Below are 18324 nucleotides of genomic sequence, written 5' to 3'. Positions count from 1 at the left end.
AGTACTTATCAACTGGAGGAGATTGTGCCCTCCAGGAACATTTGGCTATGTCTGGAGATAATTTCTGATGGTCAAATTGCAGAGGAGGTGGTGGTGATTGATGTGTGCTACTGGCATCTAGTGGGTAGAGACCATTGATGCTGTTACTTATCCTACAATAAACAGGACAACTACCCACAACAAAGAATTATCCAAAGAATGTCAATAGTGCTGAGGTTGAGAAATCTTGCTCTAGGGCACAAAACCTACAATGGACTATCTATGATTTTAGATAAATTACCCAAGTTACAGGCAGCATTTCGTTACATACATTTATTTTTCTCTTAAAAATGTAGCACATGTTGCAAAAGAAGACCTAAGTCAGATGCTTTTCAATCATAACCATTTAAAACATAAAGAGGCAAAAACATTTTTCAAAACTGTAGATCCAATAAATTTCCAGCTAAAGTTCTCAGAAAAATGTTTAATTTTTAAATTGAGAGTCTATGTCATATAAAACCAAGGCTTACAGATGTTAGCACATGAAAGTGTATTTGTTATTCTAATACACTTAGAATTACACTTAAGTTTTATTATCAAGGCAGAAATGCCTTCTAAAAAAAGGAAAGCCCCAAGTTATTTTAGCTGACAGGTTTTAGATGACCGTAAGTTTTAATATGAGCCAACAAGTTAAGAATAGCTAAGAAAAAAAAATACCCGACGTAAGCTGAAGCTGCACTAACAGAGTGTCTGATTCACGGGTTATAGTACAGGATATTCTTCACTGGTGTGCACAATACCATACAAATATGGCATACAATTAAAATTTGGGGCCATCACATTTTAACCATTAGGGAAAACACTGATAATTATAATGTATTCAAAGGGAATCAATATGAAACTTATAAGTATGGGTATTATTTCACATAAAAAGTAGAGGACCTGGGAACATTCAGTCTAGAAGAGATGACTGGGGAAGATATGAGAGCTGCCTTCTAATAGAAGAGACTTACTCCATGCTGCTCCAGAGAACAGAACTAGAACCAATGGATGGAAGGGTGGCAGATTTCAGCCCAATATGAAAAAGAAAAAAAAACAAAAACTTAGAACAAAGTCCAAAGAAACTCTTATAATTTATATTTGGAAGAGGTTTTCCACATTTTGATATTAAAAATAGCTAATAATTTCTACATATATGACAACTGAAAGACAGGAAAAGGGAAATTTAAATAGTGGAAAATTGGTTTGGGATTGACATTTTCTATGGATAATTCCACAGCCTTAAGAAAAAAATGCCAATAACATATTATACTTCTTCAAAATTCCTAGAACTGAGAAAAAGAATTATATTTAAAATATAAATACACCAGTTCTGTGAAACTTATATTTAACATTTACTGATAAAATTTCACACATTCAGACTACACTGCATAAAAGGGGTTTGTTTATATAAAAATTTAGATAGTCTTGGACTCCTATACAGTTTCCATTCACCCCACGCTATTTATCAAAATATTTGTTCACACTTCTTGATCCCCAAAACTTGTCCTACAGGACAAAAAAGAGAGTGGGAATAGAATAGGAACATTAAGTCAATTTGACTTATACTGCCTCTGATCCTTAAAAGACCCTGTGACTAAGAAAGGGAGGACAATATGCTCTGGTTTAAGCCCACTGTCCCCTCATAATTATTAACAGTACTCTCTCACACCCATGTGTCTTGGCTTGAACAATAAATCTTATAATCACCCTTCCCAGTAACCATATAAAAAGTATGTCAATACCTTTAGCAATTATCATAAAGTACATGCCTAGGGCTGCCTAACCCAAATGCTCTTAGCCAGATACCTACCCATCATCTGGGCTGAAACTATATCCTCTACCAAAAGCATCATGATGAACGATGATCTAGTCCCAATTCCCAGGGGTTTAAGGGCTAGGGCAGCTGTCTGCTGTTCAAAATAAAGATTCTCTGGTTATCTTAAACCCATCTGGGAAATTCTTTTTCAACTTGAAATATCCTTAGAAAAACTGCCTTTAATGTGATGTATATGACCAGCCTGGACCATACCAATTCAATTAAATATCTACTGGCTAAGTCTAAGTAAGTAAATTTTTAAAAATTCAAGTTCAAATTAGTTTGAACAAAATTAGTCTTAGGTCGAAATATTTTAAACCAAGGATTGTGCCTACCTTGGAGTGTTAGAATAAAAGGTCTTAAATTATATCCCTACATAAAATTTAAGGCTTAATGGTCATTAATTTTTTAAAATAAAACTGGACAAGTAATTAAGAACCCAAGTCTTGTAATAAAAATTTATTTGTGAAATGAGAAGACTTTCATTTTCATTCAGAAGAAGCTTCCATTTAGATAATATCCTTTGTGAATAAATTAAGTCTAATAAACTTCAGTTAGTTTTAAACCAGAACAAACTAAATAATTAACCACAAAACAAACATATAAAAATATGTGTAAGCAAGGTTATGAAATACTTGAAGAATCAGACATAAAATGGAAAGGTATTTCTCTTGGGGGTTGAAAAATAAAATATTTAGGGAATTATTAATATTAAAGAGTAATGGCACTTTTTATATTCTTGGACTTAAACTGGAGGTTAATGGCCAGCTTTCTCCCCTTCGTTACCAGAAAGTGAAACCAACCAGAGACCTTACCACAACAGACAGCTGACCAAAATCACCAGACAGTTGGAAGAAAGCCTACTATAAACTGCAAAAGAAACAGGATTGATCCAAAGAAAATGAATATCTCAAGGCAACAAACAAGAATTTAAAAAACTCTGATTTATCCATAAAATAAAAACTTTACACTCTGGTAGAAGATAAAGTTGAGGGATACAGACAAGATCAGAATATGAAAACTAGAAAAGAGAAGATAATCTAGGAAGTCCAATATCCAATTGGAAAGAATTCTGAAAAGAAAAGAAAAAAGCAAATGAAAGAAATTAAGAAATAGTATTTCCCATTCTGGAAGGGAAGCATATATTTTCAAATTTAAAGGGACTACAGAGTGCAAAATTGAATGAAAGAACTACATCTAGAGACATATAACATTTTACAACACTTCAAGGTTTAAAAAAAAAAAAAAAAATCTTTCAAGTCTCCAGAAAGAAAAAAAATAAGTCAGCTGTATACAAATAAATGAAAATCAGACTTTTACTGATAACACTAGTGTCTAGAAGACAGCAGACTGTCTTAAAAATTCAAGGAAAGATGATTATTAATACAGAGTTCTGTACCCAGCTAAACCATCAAGACAGAATTATTTTTTTTGACATTCGAGAACTGAAAGAGTTTACTACCTATACACCACCCACCCCCCTCTGAAGTAACTAACATGAGGATGTACTTCAATAAAAAATAAACCAAGAAAAAAAAAAAATGAGATCCTATAAACAGTGGATCCAAATCCAGGAGAGAGGAGAGGCCAGGTCAGCAGCTGTGCAGCAGACCGACACAGGCAATGAGCTTAGACTGTAAGTAAAAACAGTATAGAGGCCTCCAGGAGAGAAATGTCCAGGAAAACAGGATTGGACAAAGGACAGTATACCAGGAGCCTGGAAAAATCTTAAGATACAATCAAGGCACCAAAAAGATGGGGTGGGGGGGGTGGGGGGGGTGGTAATGAAAGGTTTCAGCAAATATGAAATTGCTCAAGAAAGGCATGATCCTGGTAAAAGACACCACAGTTAAGCAATCGGTAGGATGTAAAAAACAAACATCCATTTGAACTTGAACCTAGGAAGATTGTTCTATTAAGTGGCACAGGGTTGTAAAAATGGAACAAACATATTAGAAATGATAATCGTACACCACCACCACTTGGCTCCACAGTAAGTACTACTATTTACAATCATAAAAGAATAAAAGTTTTTGCATTAAAGTTTCAGAATCAACCTAAATTACAGAAGACAAACTACGATTACAGAATATAACATAAATGTTAATCACAAGTACAACCACAGCTAAGTTGGGGGATGGGGTGGGGAAAGAGGGAAAGTAAAGCACCAGAGTTCCAAGATTCTTTTCTTAAAATAGAGAGTACTGAGAAACTGACTACCTTTGATGGAAATGGAGTGTTGAAGTAAGAGAAATAGGCATATCAATGAATTTGGAAGGAGAAATGAGAAGCATGAGAGAGTATGTACTAACTCCTGACTGTAGGAAGTCAAAATATAATGCATAAAAAGTTGATAAATTAAGATACAGAGAAGCGTATGATTTCATGATATGCAGGTTAGAAATAAAACCAGAATGCACTAAAAGTAAGGGTCTCTACAAAGTGGAACTGGGAAGAAGGGAGAAGGAAAATAAGGGAATTTTTTCATTAAAAGCCCTTCTATACTATTTTATTTTTGATTACAGTATTATTACAATAGGGGGGAGCATGAAAGTATTGGAATAGAATTCTCAAACTGGCAACTTGAATAACCGATGAACCACCCACCACAAATTTAAGATACTCCTAATTTCTACATTTCTGGCCTAACCTATACCCAACCCTGAGCCCATTTTTAGCATTTGCAAGTTCCATTAGTATGAGTTGGCTATTATACTAAAGTTATAGTCACTACTGACATTAAAACAACTATGTGTACCAATGACTTTTCCATATAAGTGGCATCTGGTAACAGGGAAAACATTTCTATACCTCTTTTTTTTTTTTTTTAAGTTTATTTATTTAAGTAATCTCTACACCCCACATGGGACTCAAAGTCACAACCCTGAAATCAAAAGTCGTATGCTCTTCAGATTGAGCCTGCCATGCTACTCTCTATACTTTTTAATCTCTATACAAGTGATTTTCAAAATGTGATCCAAGGACTACTAGGATCCAGGAGGTTATCCCTTTTTCAGTTACAGATTGCTTTCATATAATTTAATCCAAATAATTTATTGCTTTCATATAATTTAATCTAAACAATTTAATAAAAATCTCTGTAAAAGTATGAGGTAAGGCCTCTTGTCTCACTATTTTGGGGGGATAGTAATCTAGTTATTTTTCATAAAGAAATTTGGGGTTAACATGTGGTCATTTTCTTATTTTAAAATGACTTAATAATTTTAAGTTTTTACTTATTTTGAGAGACAGAGCAAGCAAGGGAGGGGCAGAGAGAGAGGGACAACAGAACCCCAAGTAGGCTCCACTCTGTCAGCACAAAGCCCGATGCAGGGCTAGAACTCTCAAACTGTGGGATCATGACCTGAGCCAAAACCAAGAGTCGGATGCTTAACCGACTGAGCCACCCAGGTGTCCCAATAAATATTTTTTTTTTTTAAATTCTAAGACAGTAAATATAACCCAAATAAACAAAAGCTCTTTGGGGTCTTCAATACTTGTAACTGCTTGAGGGGTCCCAAAACTGTACGCTTCAAGAACCACCATTTTATCATAGAGCATTAACTTAGAGTCTATAATGGTATCCATCATTCATTTCCCCACTCTTTAAATTATACCTTTAAACAAAAACATTTCCTTCTATTCTGTAACAGGGAAACAGTTCTCCAGGAAAATGAGCAGTGCACATGGTCAGAGCCCTATATCTGCTGCCTACAGCTGCAATAACCCTATCCAGGGCTCCAAATCTCCCACTTTGCCTACTGTGCTGCTCAACAAACATCATTTTCTGTGTTAGCAGACATGAAAGGCATTGGGAAGCAATGGCCTAGAACTCTGGGACTCCCACGAGAACCAGCACAGAAGGTGAATTAGGAAAAAATCCATTACCCCCACTTCTTTTAAAGATTTTTAAAAAATGTTTATTTTGAGGCATACGTGGGTGGAGGGACAGAGAGAAGGAGAGAGAGAATCCCAACAAGCAGGCCCTGCCCTGTCACCACAGAGGCCACACGTCAGGGCTCTTGGGGCTGGTTCCTACAAACCATGAGATCACAACCTCAGCAGAAATCAAGAGTTGGACACCCAACCAACAAAGCCACCCAGGGACCCCCATTTCCCCTTTTAAGGGAAAATTGTAAAAGAAACTTTACTATCTCAGCCTTGGCTCTGGGGAAAGGGGAAAGAAGTCTCCCCTGACAATCACAAGCCAGCCTTCCCCTAGTTTGGGCTCTGGAATGCACATTCTCTAACTAGGAACACTCCAAGCTAAGAAGTTCGTTGAATGTATCTCTGGGCTGATAGTGCTTCCAGATGCCACAAAACACATTTTCCTCTCTAAATGCTACAATGTTCCAAGAAACAGGAGCTCTCAATAAAAACACAACAAAACCCACAAAGAAACAAGTTACTATGAGCAAAGAGTTTGCAGAATAAAAAAAAAAAAATTTGAAAAGACTAGAAGTATTAGAATTATTGGATACAAAATATAAAATAAGTACACTAAAAAAAGTAAAAGAGACTATCAAAACTAAGACCAAGGACCAAGAAATTGATCAAACACAACCAGATGAATTTTTAAAAGAACAAAACTTCCAGAAACAAAATACACTATATATAAAAATTATAATCAGGAATTTAGAAAGGCATTACATAACTGATTAGACATGGCTGACAAAAAAAAAATTAAACTTAAAATTGTCTCCAAAATTACTTAGAATGGACAGAGACAATGAGGTGAAAAATATTAGAGGTTAAAAAATCAGGAGGAAAGGACAAAAAGTGGTAAGTTACATCTAAGTAGAGTTGCAAATGGAGAAAAAGGAAACACACCTAAAATGAATGTCTGAGATTTCCTAAAATTAATAAAAAAATAACAATCCTGAGATTCAAAAGCCCCAACAAAGAGAAGCACTGAGGGAAAACAATTTGCCTACAGAGCCTAAGTGGTGACTTCTCAATAATGAGAAACATGAGATTAAAAACACACACAACACACACACACACAAAATGTTACCAGTAGACCCATATTTAAGGACATTTTTAAAGATTTCCTTTAGGAAAAATGAAAATGATCTCAGAATGAATAAACTTATGTTTAAAAAGTGGTAAATATAGGGTGCCTGGGTGGCTCGGTCAGTTAAGCAACCAACTTGTGGTTTCAGCTCAGGTCATGATCTCATGATTCTTCAGTTCAAACCCCACATTGGGCTCCATACTGACAGTGCTGAGCCTGGTTGGGATTCTCTCTCTCTACCCCTCCCTGCTCGTGTTCTCCTTCTCTCTCTCTCTCTCTCAAAATATATAAACTTAAAAAAAAAAAGTGATAGAGGTGCCTGGGTTGTTCAGTTAGTTAAGCTGCGACTTCAGCTCAAGTCATGATCTCTCTGTGAGTTCGAGACCCTCATCGGGCTCTGTGCTGAAAGTTCAGAGCCTGGAGCCTGCTTGGGATTCTGTGTCTCCCTTTCTCTCTGCCCCTCCCCCTACTCGCACTCCCTCTCTCTCTCTCTCTCAAAAATAAACATTAAAAAAAATTTTTTTAAATGGTAAATATGAAAGCAAGTTTAAATAATCACTAATATGGGGCACCTGGGTGGCTCAGTTGGTTGAGCCTCTGACTCTTGATTTTGGCTCAAGGTCATGATCTCATGGATCGTAGGTTCAAGCCCTCCACCCCCCTCTGCCCCTCCCAGACTTGTGCGCGCTCTCTCTCAAAATAAATAAATAACTTAAAAAAAAAATCACTGACTATATAATTTTGTTCAACAATGACTAGTTGTGGGGTTAAAAAAATCTAAAATATTGTATAATAATGGCACAAAATCAGGAGAGGATTAAGATTAAAGCATTTTATAGGGAAGCAAAAATAACAAAAACAGGGAGGGGCAAAAAACAGAAGAGACTCTTAAATATGGAGAACAGAAGGTTGCTGGAGGGGTTGTGGGAAGGGGGATGGACTAAATGGGTAAGGGGCTTAAGGAATCTACTCCTGAAATCATTGTTGCACCATGTGCTAACTTGGATGTAAGTTATAAAAAATAAATTATAGAAAGTTTTTTAAAAAAAAGGCAAAAAAGAAAAAAAAATAAAGCATTTTAAGTCCTTATATTGTTTAGGAGAGTAAAGATAATGATTAACTTTGGACAGTGTGAAATATCCATATTAAATTTCTAGAGCAACCACTGTAAAACAGAAACAATGTTTAATACCTGATGTTGTAAAAGGAATGAGAAAAAGTCTCAATCAAGAAAATGCAGACTGCTTCTGTCACTCACATTATTAAAGGTGTTTTTTTTTTCTCCTCTGGAAAACATACTCTGTGTGTGTGCATTATTTTTAATTTTGGATAAAATGTCAAATTGATTGATAGACAAAATGTTTTTTTCTTTTTCATGGCATTCAAAATACAATTTGATCTTTTCATGAGTCCAAATTTAATGCTCAACATTGTTGGACTTCTCTAAATTTTCCAGGTCAAATTATGGCATTTTATGTATCTACCAAAGCACTAAGAGATTTTTCTTTTTCTTTTTTTTCTAACGTTTTAATTTATTTTTGAGAGAGAGAGAGAGAGAGAGAGAGAGAGAGAGAGTGCAAGCAGGAGAGGGACAGAGAGAGAGGGAGACACAGAATGTGAAGCAGGCTCCAGGCTCTAAGCTGTCAGCACCGAGCCCAACATGGGGCTCGAACTCACAAACTGTGAGATCATAACCTGAGCTGAAACCAAGAACTGGACACTTAACTGACTGAGCCACCCAGGTGCCCCTGGCACTTTTTATATTTTTGAAGTCATTTAACAAATTATTTACAGAAGATTAAGGGATAATAAAAACCTATTAGAAACCCAAATTTTTATTCCGTATGTTCTTGGTTTTAAAACAAACCACGTTCCCTGAGCCTAACTGCTCATCAACTTTTATGCACAAACCACAACATTTCTATCTCGTAAATGTGGAATCCAGATTTCAAATGTATCTCCAATGAGTTCTAATTTATTACTTCTGGCTCTTCTTCCTGCACCTGAACTGTCAAAATACAATGCTTAAAAAGTTTTTTAGAACATTTGATGGCTCCTTTTTTTTTTTTTTTTTTTGAGAGACAGTCATCTTCTTTGCTCCATACAAACATTTTCAATTTTAAGTCTGGAATGATCAATCTAATCAATCTTTTCCTTTCTACATCATCAACTTCCTTCCGATTATCTTTGAATACATATGTACCTTCAGTATCTGTCCACTGATGAATCCTATCCAGTAAATTGTGATGCATAAACATTACAAAAAGATGAAAGAATTCTGCCACATACACTTCTAGCAAATTGAGATGTTGAAGATCTTGTCACAGAATATTATGTAAGAAGTCCTTCCTACTGACTGATTAGATGAGAATACCATATTTACTTTTTTTTTTGAGAGAGAGACAGGAGAGGAGAGAGAGCAGGGGAGGGGCAGAGAGAGAGAGAGAGAGAGAGAGAGAGAGAGAGACCCAAGCAGGCTCTTCACTCTCGGTGCAGAGGCCAATGAGGGGCTCAAACTCACCAACCATGAGATCATGACCTGAGAGGAAATCAAGAGTCATATACTTAACCGACTGAGCCATGCAGGTGCCCTTACCATACTTACCTTTTAATCCTTAGAAAAACTTGATTTTTCACTCACTGATTCCTGACTTAAAAAAAAATGTCATCTAGGATATTGTATCTAAAGATTCTTAATCTGAGATTTTGCTTTTACAATCAATGTCACTATCATTAGTCTACAGTGATCCTGTTTTTTGGCATTCATGCTATTTATCTAATAATTGTCAAATATTTTCCTGTTAATTTTCTTTTCTTTGCCAATATGCACAAAGTATGAACAGCTTGGAATCCTCAACTGTGCTGAAGGACAAAACTAAAAGCCAACTCTAATGGTAGTGTCTCTTTCTTTCATATTTCTTCAAAGATGCAAAGATGAGGACAATGCAATCAATGTCCTCCAGTTATTTCACTATTGTACTACCCTTCTAGGTGATTCCAACATTTCTCCATTTTTCTATCGTATTAATCTTTCTTAGTGTAGTTGGGAATAAGTGACAAGAGGAAATAATTCCTAGGATGATGAAACAGCAAAATGTTTCAAGACATAGAAAAGTAAAATCACTAAAATCCCATATGGTAAATCTTAAGACTTATAAAAAGGACCCAATGGATCCATACAGTAATTGCAAGATAAAATGAATTTTACTCCACTTTTAAAAATTAAGCAGATTTTCTTTGAAGACCTCTAAAAAGGAACAAGTCATGAAATGTCAATCCTTTTAACTGTTTATAAATAGAACTGCTCAAAAAAGAAATTCACCAACTATTAGGTACAATAAAAGCTGATGGATACTATAAGGTAATTAAACCAAAGTGCCTTGTAACTTTCCAAACTCAAGAAAAAATATTCTTCCTTATTTCACAAACACATTAACATTTCTTCAGTTAAAGATATGAATATTCACAGTAAGTAAAATGAAAAACAAAACAAAACTAGGGTGCCTTGATGGCTCAGTCAGTTAAGTGACTGACTCCTCTGATTTCAGCTCAGGTCATCTCCTCACAGTTCGTGGGTTCAAGCCCCATGTGGGGCTCTGCGCTGACAGTGTGAAGCCTGCTTGGGATTCTCTGTCTCCCTTTCTCTGCCCCTTCCCTACTCGCTCTCTCTCAAACATTAAAAACAAAAACACACAAACTAAAAATAGGCTCCTGATATTTCAGATCAATTTTTTATTGTCAAGTGTTTCACAAACTTACCAGGAGTATTTTCAGTAGTTTTTTGATTTCATAAATGTAGATAAGGAATTATAAATGTGTACAATAAGATACTGAAGTCCTCAATAAAGCTAGGATAACCAGATATTCTCAAAGTAATAGACAGCCAGTGAAGATTTTAAGCAGAAGAGTGGTGTGACTGAATTTACATTTTATGATGAGTATTCTGTTTACAATAAAAAAAAAATGGTTTGGGATGTGTAGGACTGGGAGAGTGAGAGAAGCTATAAAGCCATCTTCATAAATAACAGCACTTCGCCCTCATCTCGATGATTATTGTTTAAAAGGTTTTTGTGTTGTTTCCTATCAAAAAAGTATTAGATTTCTTCAAATCTTTTTAAGAACATTCTTTCCCATGTAAAACTGATTACCATATCAATGTTAATGCATTTTATACAGCATATATTTTCCCAGAAATAAAAAATATATTAAAATTTTTATTTTCACTTAATTGATCTTCCCAATACTTTAAGCCCCTTTGATCTCTAGGGCCCTCAAGAACTTATTTGAATACTAAATTAGACCATAAAACTTTTTCAGTTTGTTTTTGTTTTTGAGCCCCCAGGACCAAGGTCCAAGGTGCGTGGACAGAAATGCAGGTTTCTAGCAAGGACTCAGGACACAGGGAGTGAAGTTACCCCATCCACCCTGCAGTGAGGCTGAGAAGCTGGGAGAAGGCCTTCCCCCTTCCAGGAACTCTGTGCATGCCCTACTTATTTCTTTCTCTGGCCTTACCTTAAACAGATGTTTCCCAAGTTTGTAACCATGGCTTTATTTTTTCTATTTTTCTCTCATTCGTTCAAAATTTTTTACTAAATGACGTACGCCAGCCATTGTACTTTCTCTGGTTTCACCCATGCTCAACAACTAAACAGGGCATCACTACCATATGAATGATATCCAGATTTACACTACCAACCCTTATCCCTTTCTTAAGCTCCATTCCAAATGTCTACTGAATATAATAGCTAACACTGATGGGGATGTAATATATGCCAGGGACTGTTCCCAGCATTTTGCAAATACTATGTCATTGAATTATCAAAACAACACAATGGAGAATGTAGAAGCCTCCCAGGATGCTGATAATGTTGTTTTTGTTTTTAATCTGGATGCTGTTTATACAGGTAAAGTTTAGTATATGACAGTTCATCATGCTATACTGTGCAGTTTTTCTATATGTTGTACTTCAACACAGAACTTTCTAAAACTCTCAATCCTCTGAAGAAAGGAACAATATTTTCTCCAGTTTAAAGATGAAGCTTAAATATCAAGAGACTGCCCATGGTCACACGGCAAGTAGTACAGGGAACCAGGATTCACCTCAGGTAGTCTGACTTCAAAGTCATTCCACTCTCAATCATATCAAGCATCATACATTGCCTTCCTGGCTCAACACATTTCCTTTGTCTAAAATGATCTTCCCTCAATTTTCAGAATGAAAGACCATGGAAGTGCATCTCAAACTCCATAGTGAGAATCCTCCAATTCCCCATTTTAGTATTTCATTTAAACTCAAGTATGATCATTATCATGGCATGGTTATTTGCAGGTATATTTGTCCTCCCACAGGACATCCCACAAAAGCATAAACTCCTTGAGTACAGAGACTGCACATATATATTGTAGATATTCATTAAATATTACATGTTACTCCCTAAAAATGTATTTTAATATACATATTATATAGGAAATATTTTTTAAAGCCCAATGTAATCTTTATTTTATTAGTATGTCCTCTACAAGCCTGAATTAAAGAGCTGCACTGCACATAGCTTTCACACAGCACTAAGAAATACTATACTCTGAAGAGTGACCCTAATTCTGAGGAAGGAGTGCCAAGGACAATTTATGGCCAAGCATAGTGGGTGCACTGCACACCTTCAATCATTTAGCTAAGTAATTCTAACATACTTTGTCAATTACCACACTTATAAGCCCAAGGCCTGTCTTCTAATTAACATGATGGTGTACTTCTGAAAACTAATTTGGCTGACTTAACGAATATGTCTATTTAAACAGCTATACATTATAATCCAACTGCTCATAAGCATAATTCTATCTCTGGGATCTCTATTTTATTCCAGTTATCTATTTGTCTATCCCTGTAACTGATTAATATGACATTCTCCTGTTTAATAAAGTTTGGGTATGTGATAATACAAGACCTTCCTTGTCATATCTTACAAGACTGTTATGACTACTTTTGGACAAACACTATCTTCATTACCAACATTAGAATCTCTTTAAGTTAACCCCCGTCCCCCAAGACTGTTGATTTTTATTGGAATTGCATTATATAGATTACATAGAAGAAAGTTGATAACTTGATGGTATTTTTTCACTCCACGGACCCAGTCCATCCTCATTTATTTATGTATTCTTTTATGGCCTTTATATCCTAATGTATTTTTTTCCTTAAGTGTTTTGTAGATCTCATTAGTTCTATTTCTACTTAATAGGTTTTGTGGCTATATAAAAAAAGATTTATTTTGAAATTTAATAATCTAACACAATATTGCTGAAACAGAAAGTTACCAATTCCTGCCTGATTATAGATTCAGAAAATTTGCTAAGTACTTACTATTTCTCTTATTTTTGTCTGTTGGCTGCAAATAAAATAATCATGTTGCTTGCAAATAAAAAATTTCCGGGGTGCCTGGGTGGCTTGGTTAAGTGTCTGATTCTTGATTTCTGCTCAGGTCATGATCTCAAGGTTGGTCATGAAATTGTGTCCCTGGTCAGTCTTAGCATGGAGCCTGCTTGGGATCTTTCTCTCTCTCTCTCTGCCCCTCCCCTGCTCATTCTCTCTCAAAATAAATAAACTTAAAAAAAAATCTCCTTCCTTCCCCATTACAATGACACGGTGGCAGGGGAGTGGGGGAGTGGGAAGCACCTGGGTGGTTCAGTAGGTTGAGCATCTGACTCTTGATTTTGGCTCAGGTCGTGATCTCACATTTGGAGAGACTCCCACTGACAGCACAGAACTTGCCTGGGATTCTCTCCCTTGCGCGCGCGCGCGCGCGCTCTCTCTCTCTCTGTCCCTCCCCTCCCCTCAAGTGTCCTCGCTCTTAAACATTTAAAAATAAGTAAAATAAAAAAAACAAAATGACACAAATTGAGGCCCATCAATTGATACTCAATTACATACTTTTAAAACATTTTACCTTGAGATTATGAAACTCTATACATTAAATATATGAAAGACATCAACTAATGAATTCCTTTAAAACCCTTATAGTATTATTCAAATATCTATACTTCATAGAAAACTAACATTGGTAAAATGCCTACTGAAAATCAGGACCAGGGTAGGAAGTTTTTATATTTAATCTTCACCTCAAGGTAAGTCAGGTGAGGGAACAGTCTCAGAAAGATGAAGTGATTTGGCCAAATGACTGATGGGATAGAGCTGAGATTCAAATCTGAAGTCTCACAAGCTCCAAATTCATGCTCTTCCCATTAGAGTATACTGTAAAGCGGTTTACAAAAGCACAGTCAAGCATACACCTTAAACATTCTCTACAGGAATATTTTGGCTCACACTACCCTTAAGGCTACTAATAACATAGGCAAGAAATATCATCAATGTAACAGTAGTAATCCTTTTGGAAAGAAAATTTTCATTATTTCAAACTCATTCAAGCATTATGAATCCTAAGATCTCTGATTCAACAATGAAAGAGCTGATATAATTAGCAGTTGCAGAATTTTTTTTATAGAGCCAGTAAATTTCCATCACCATGATTGGTTTCAAAAACCTGTTCACCTGGTTTTTCACCTTCTCGGTTAGGGATTACTCCTTTTTTACCCTACTAATGTTACTCTCATTCTTTCCTCAAGAGAGTATTCTTAACACTATATTCAAAATAAACTAAAAAGGAAAGAAAAAAAAAATTCACCAGCTATCAACCTACCCAAGTTATCTTAGTGATGTGAGGAGATACTTAACCTTTAGGAACAGATATACTAAACAGATCTTAAGAATCACTGATGAGATGCCTTCTTTTGAATTAGCAGATGCTGAATTTAAACTAATGTCCAGATGATAGTCAAAATCCACTTAAACATTTATCCTTAAATGACATTTGCTAAGATTCTAAGAATATGGGGGTAAAGTAATTATTTTATATATATATTTTTTTAATTTTTTTTTCAACGTTTTTTATTTATTTTTGGGACAGAGAGAGACAGAGCATGAACGGGGGAGGGGCAGAGAGAGAGGGAGACACAGAATCGGAAACAGGCTCCAGGCTCCGAGCCATCAGCCCAGAGCCCGACGCGGGGCTCGAACTCACGGACCGCGAGATCGTGACCTGGCTGAAGTCGGACGCTTAACCGACTGCGCCACCCAGGCGCCCCTATTTTATATTTTTATACAATCTCTACCCAAAAGCCTTTAAATTCAATAAATACTAGATATAAAAAGGGTAAAAAAGTTACCAAATGATTTTTTCAAATAGCTAACTTTAAATTATTCAATGATACATTATGAATTATATATAGGACAAAGAAAATTAGTTTAAGCAAAAGCTAAAGATTTAGGTTATCCAGGTAACAAATAGCTTGATTAGATAGAAAGAGGACAAGGAACTTGTATGTCCAAGGCTTGTCTAAATAATAAAGGGAGGGGCGCCTAAGTGGCTCAGTCAGTCAAGCTCTGATTTTGGCTCAGGTTTGTGAGCTCCAGCCCCCTGCAGGGCTCTGTGCTGACAGCTCAGAGCCTGAAGCCTGCTTCAGATTCTAGGTCTCCCACTCTCTGCCCCTCCCCTGTTCATGCTTGCTCTCTCTCTCTCAAAAATAAACATTAACATAAAAAAAAATTATAAATAAATAAGGGAAATTGGCTATTTAGAACTCTCAAAGAAACGTTTATGTCCTATTAATAGTAAAATATAATGGGATTATATTACTATTTTATTATATATATAATACACATAATATATATTATTTTACATGTTTATTACATATACATGTATCTGTATATGCCACAACCCCTTTCAAAAAGTAAAAACTATGAGAACTTCTCTATCACTGCCAATGAATGAATTAAAAAATTGATTTTGAGCCTATGTAACTATCAGAAAACTTTTTTTTCTATTGAGAACTATCTTGCCCCCCATTCTTTGCTACACTAAGTCTTCATAACTGTTGAAATACTTTTTTCCAAGATTGCAAAATTAAATTTATCTGAAAGTCTTTCTTCTCAAACAAAAAAGGTTAGCTCTACTAAAGTAGGTTACCTACCCAACCAAGTCCCCCCCTTTCTGCCATGAAGCCATCCTATTTTTTCACCATACTTCTTATCTGCTTCATCCTGTGCCCCACAAATTAATACTACCAGAAACACATACATATAAACATATAAATTAATATTTAAAAGTATTTTGATTTCTTCATTTCTAAGGAGGAAAAAAGGCCAAAAAAATGAAAAGATTTTATCTGCAACAGTGGCTAATAGGCATAGGTTTATTTACTTGCCTTAAAAAAATACAAAAAGAAAAACAGTAGCTGATGGAACATGTAGCACAAGGACTGAGTGCTTATCATGAAAATATTTAATATGCATTATACAAATAAAAAACTTAGTTTATTTAGAAGTTAGCAGTGAGAAGTAGAATTTACAGCCTTACACAGACAGCTATAACCAAGAAAACTAAGAACTAGAATGAAATGTAGACTTAGGTTACTTTTTTACTTGTATTCAATGAGTTATTTGTATTTGATTCAACACATTATCCACAAGTAAATGCTTAAAATTTCCAAGTTTGCATCCTTTAAATTAAAATAAAAAACAAAAACTAACAACAAAAACTTGCAAAGTAAGCCCTTGGTCTTCCATGTCTACAAGTTACATTATAGTGATTTCTAGACAGGAAGAAAAATAAGCATCAGCACTGCATTTTTTGTATATGCTTTTATTATTAATGCTATTTATCTTCCTTGAGCTGCAGGATTAGCATTATTGGGCCTGATTTCTTTCCATAAAAGCAACCAATTTGCCATGTACTATATCTATATACAAGGACAGAACATATTAACAATTAGTTTTGCTGGCATATGCATAAGTATAGTTAAAAGACTAGTATTTCCTTATTAGACATATAGATAAAATTTAGTAATTTGGATGGTTGTTACAGTTTACTGAAACTTGAGATTCAAAGCCAATAGAAAAATTAGGTACAGAAATTCTGTACTACTTTTCTATACTGGGATAAAACACATACATACAACTATTTTATAAAAAAAATGATTAAGTGGGGCGCCTGGGTGGCTCAGTAGGGTTAGGCATCCAACCCTTGATTTCAGCTCAAGTCATGATCTCATAGATGGTGGGATAGAGCCCTACATCGGAACTCTGTGCTGACAGTGCAGAGCCTGCTTGGGATTCTCTCTCCCCTCTTTCCCTGCCCCTCCTTTCCCCCACCTCTCAAAATATAAATGAACTTAAAAAAAAAAAAAAAAAAAAGGTTAAGCATCTTTAAGTTAGCATTTCCTCTCCCATTTTTTTTTTTTAAACATTTTATTTATTTTTGGGAGACAGAGACAGAGTGTGAGTGGGGGAAGGGCAGAGAGAGAGGGGGAGACCCAGAATCTGAAGCAGGTTCCAGGCTCTGAGCTGTCAGCAGAGACCAATGCGGGGCTTGAACCCATGAACTGTGAGATCATTACTTGAGCCAAAGTGGGATGCTTCACAGACTGAGCCACCTAGGTGCCCCTCCTCCCCCATTTCTATCTGTAGGTCTGGACTAGAAAACAATGATTTCAAAACTGCCAAAGAACCCATTCTATTTTCAGCAAATAATCCCAAAATCTATCACTCTGCCCATAGTGACAACAAAAATACTGTGTGAAACAAGTAAAATTTTTAATGGTTAAATACAGCTTTGTCTAGAACACATAGTACTTGGTAGCACAGGATTTATGGCACAGATGCTGATTAGCTAGCTTGTTTTCCAGGAAAAGAAAATGGTTTTTTTCCCCTCTCTCCATGAAAATTATTAGCTCTAAAAGATTTTGATCAAAGTAACTGATGCTTTGTTAGTAGCAAAGAATTTGTTAGTGTTTGAAAAGCCCCAAGATCTTGCCCCCAATATTTTCTGGAATGTCTCAAGATAAAACAGATTTGTAAAAATTGCCACATGCATTTAAGAAATTCAACGATTACAGGGGCACCTGAGTGGCTCAGTCGGTTAAGTGTCCGACTTTGGTTCAAGTCATTATCTCAGGGCTTGTGAGTTCAAGTGCCGGGATTCCGGCTCTGCGCTGACAGCTCAGAGCCTGCAGCCTGCTTTGGATTCTGTCTCCATCTCCCTCTGCCCCTACCCACCTCCGGCATACTCTCTCAAATATAAACAAACATTAAAAAAAAAAAAAAAAAAAAAAAGGAATTCAACAATTATAAAAATTTAATACCAATTTTTTAAATAAAATGTACATTTACACATTTTAACATCTCTTAAAACCAATGGGGTCTTAAGCACTGTATACTTTAATTGGCAACAACTTTCTCTGGTGATATATAAAATAAAGCATACATAAGCGGTATCTTAGAATTCCATGAAATATAGCAACCTTTTCAGAGTTACAGGCTTTTACTCAAGAAGACAGCCGAACATCTCATTTTACAGATGAGGAAAATGAAAGCCCAAACTAGTGATGCCCCCAACGACTAAAATCAAGAGGAAAAAAGACA

At 35.7% G+C, this 18324-nt stretch overlaps 1 protein-coding gene across 3 annotated transcripts in view; it reads right to left on the bottom strand.

The window, feature by feature from the left end:
• Positions 1 to 18324, bottom strand: part of ZFR (zinc finger RNA binding protein) — an 83621-nt gene that overhangs the window by 63570 nt on the left and 1727 nt on the right. For 2 of the 3 annotated variants that reach the window (XM_042996970.1, XM_042996956.1), the window contains exon 3: positions 993 to 1016. The exons of the other annotated variant lie outside the window; for it this stretch is intronic. In XM_042996970.1, coding sequence (XP_042852904.1) covers positions 993 to 1016 — 24 coding nt within the window. The remainder of the gene's footprint in view (positions 1 to 992; positions 1017 to 18324) is intronic. 3 annotated transcript variants of the gene reach the window in all.

The sequence above is a fragment of the Panthera tigris genome, chromosome A1, assembly GCF_018350195.1.
Source record: "Panthera tigris isolate Pti1 chromosome A1, P.tigris_Pti1_mat1.1, whole genome shotgun sequence".
Lineage (NCBI taxonomy): Eukaryota > Metazoa > Chordata > Mammalia > Carnivora > Felidae > Panthera > Panthera tigris.
Note: the sequence above shows the minus strand (reverse complement) of the source record. Positions and strands in the feature narration are given on the sequence as shown.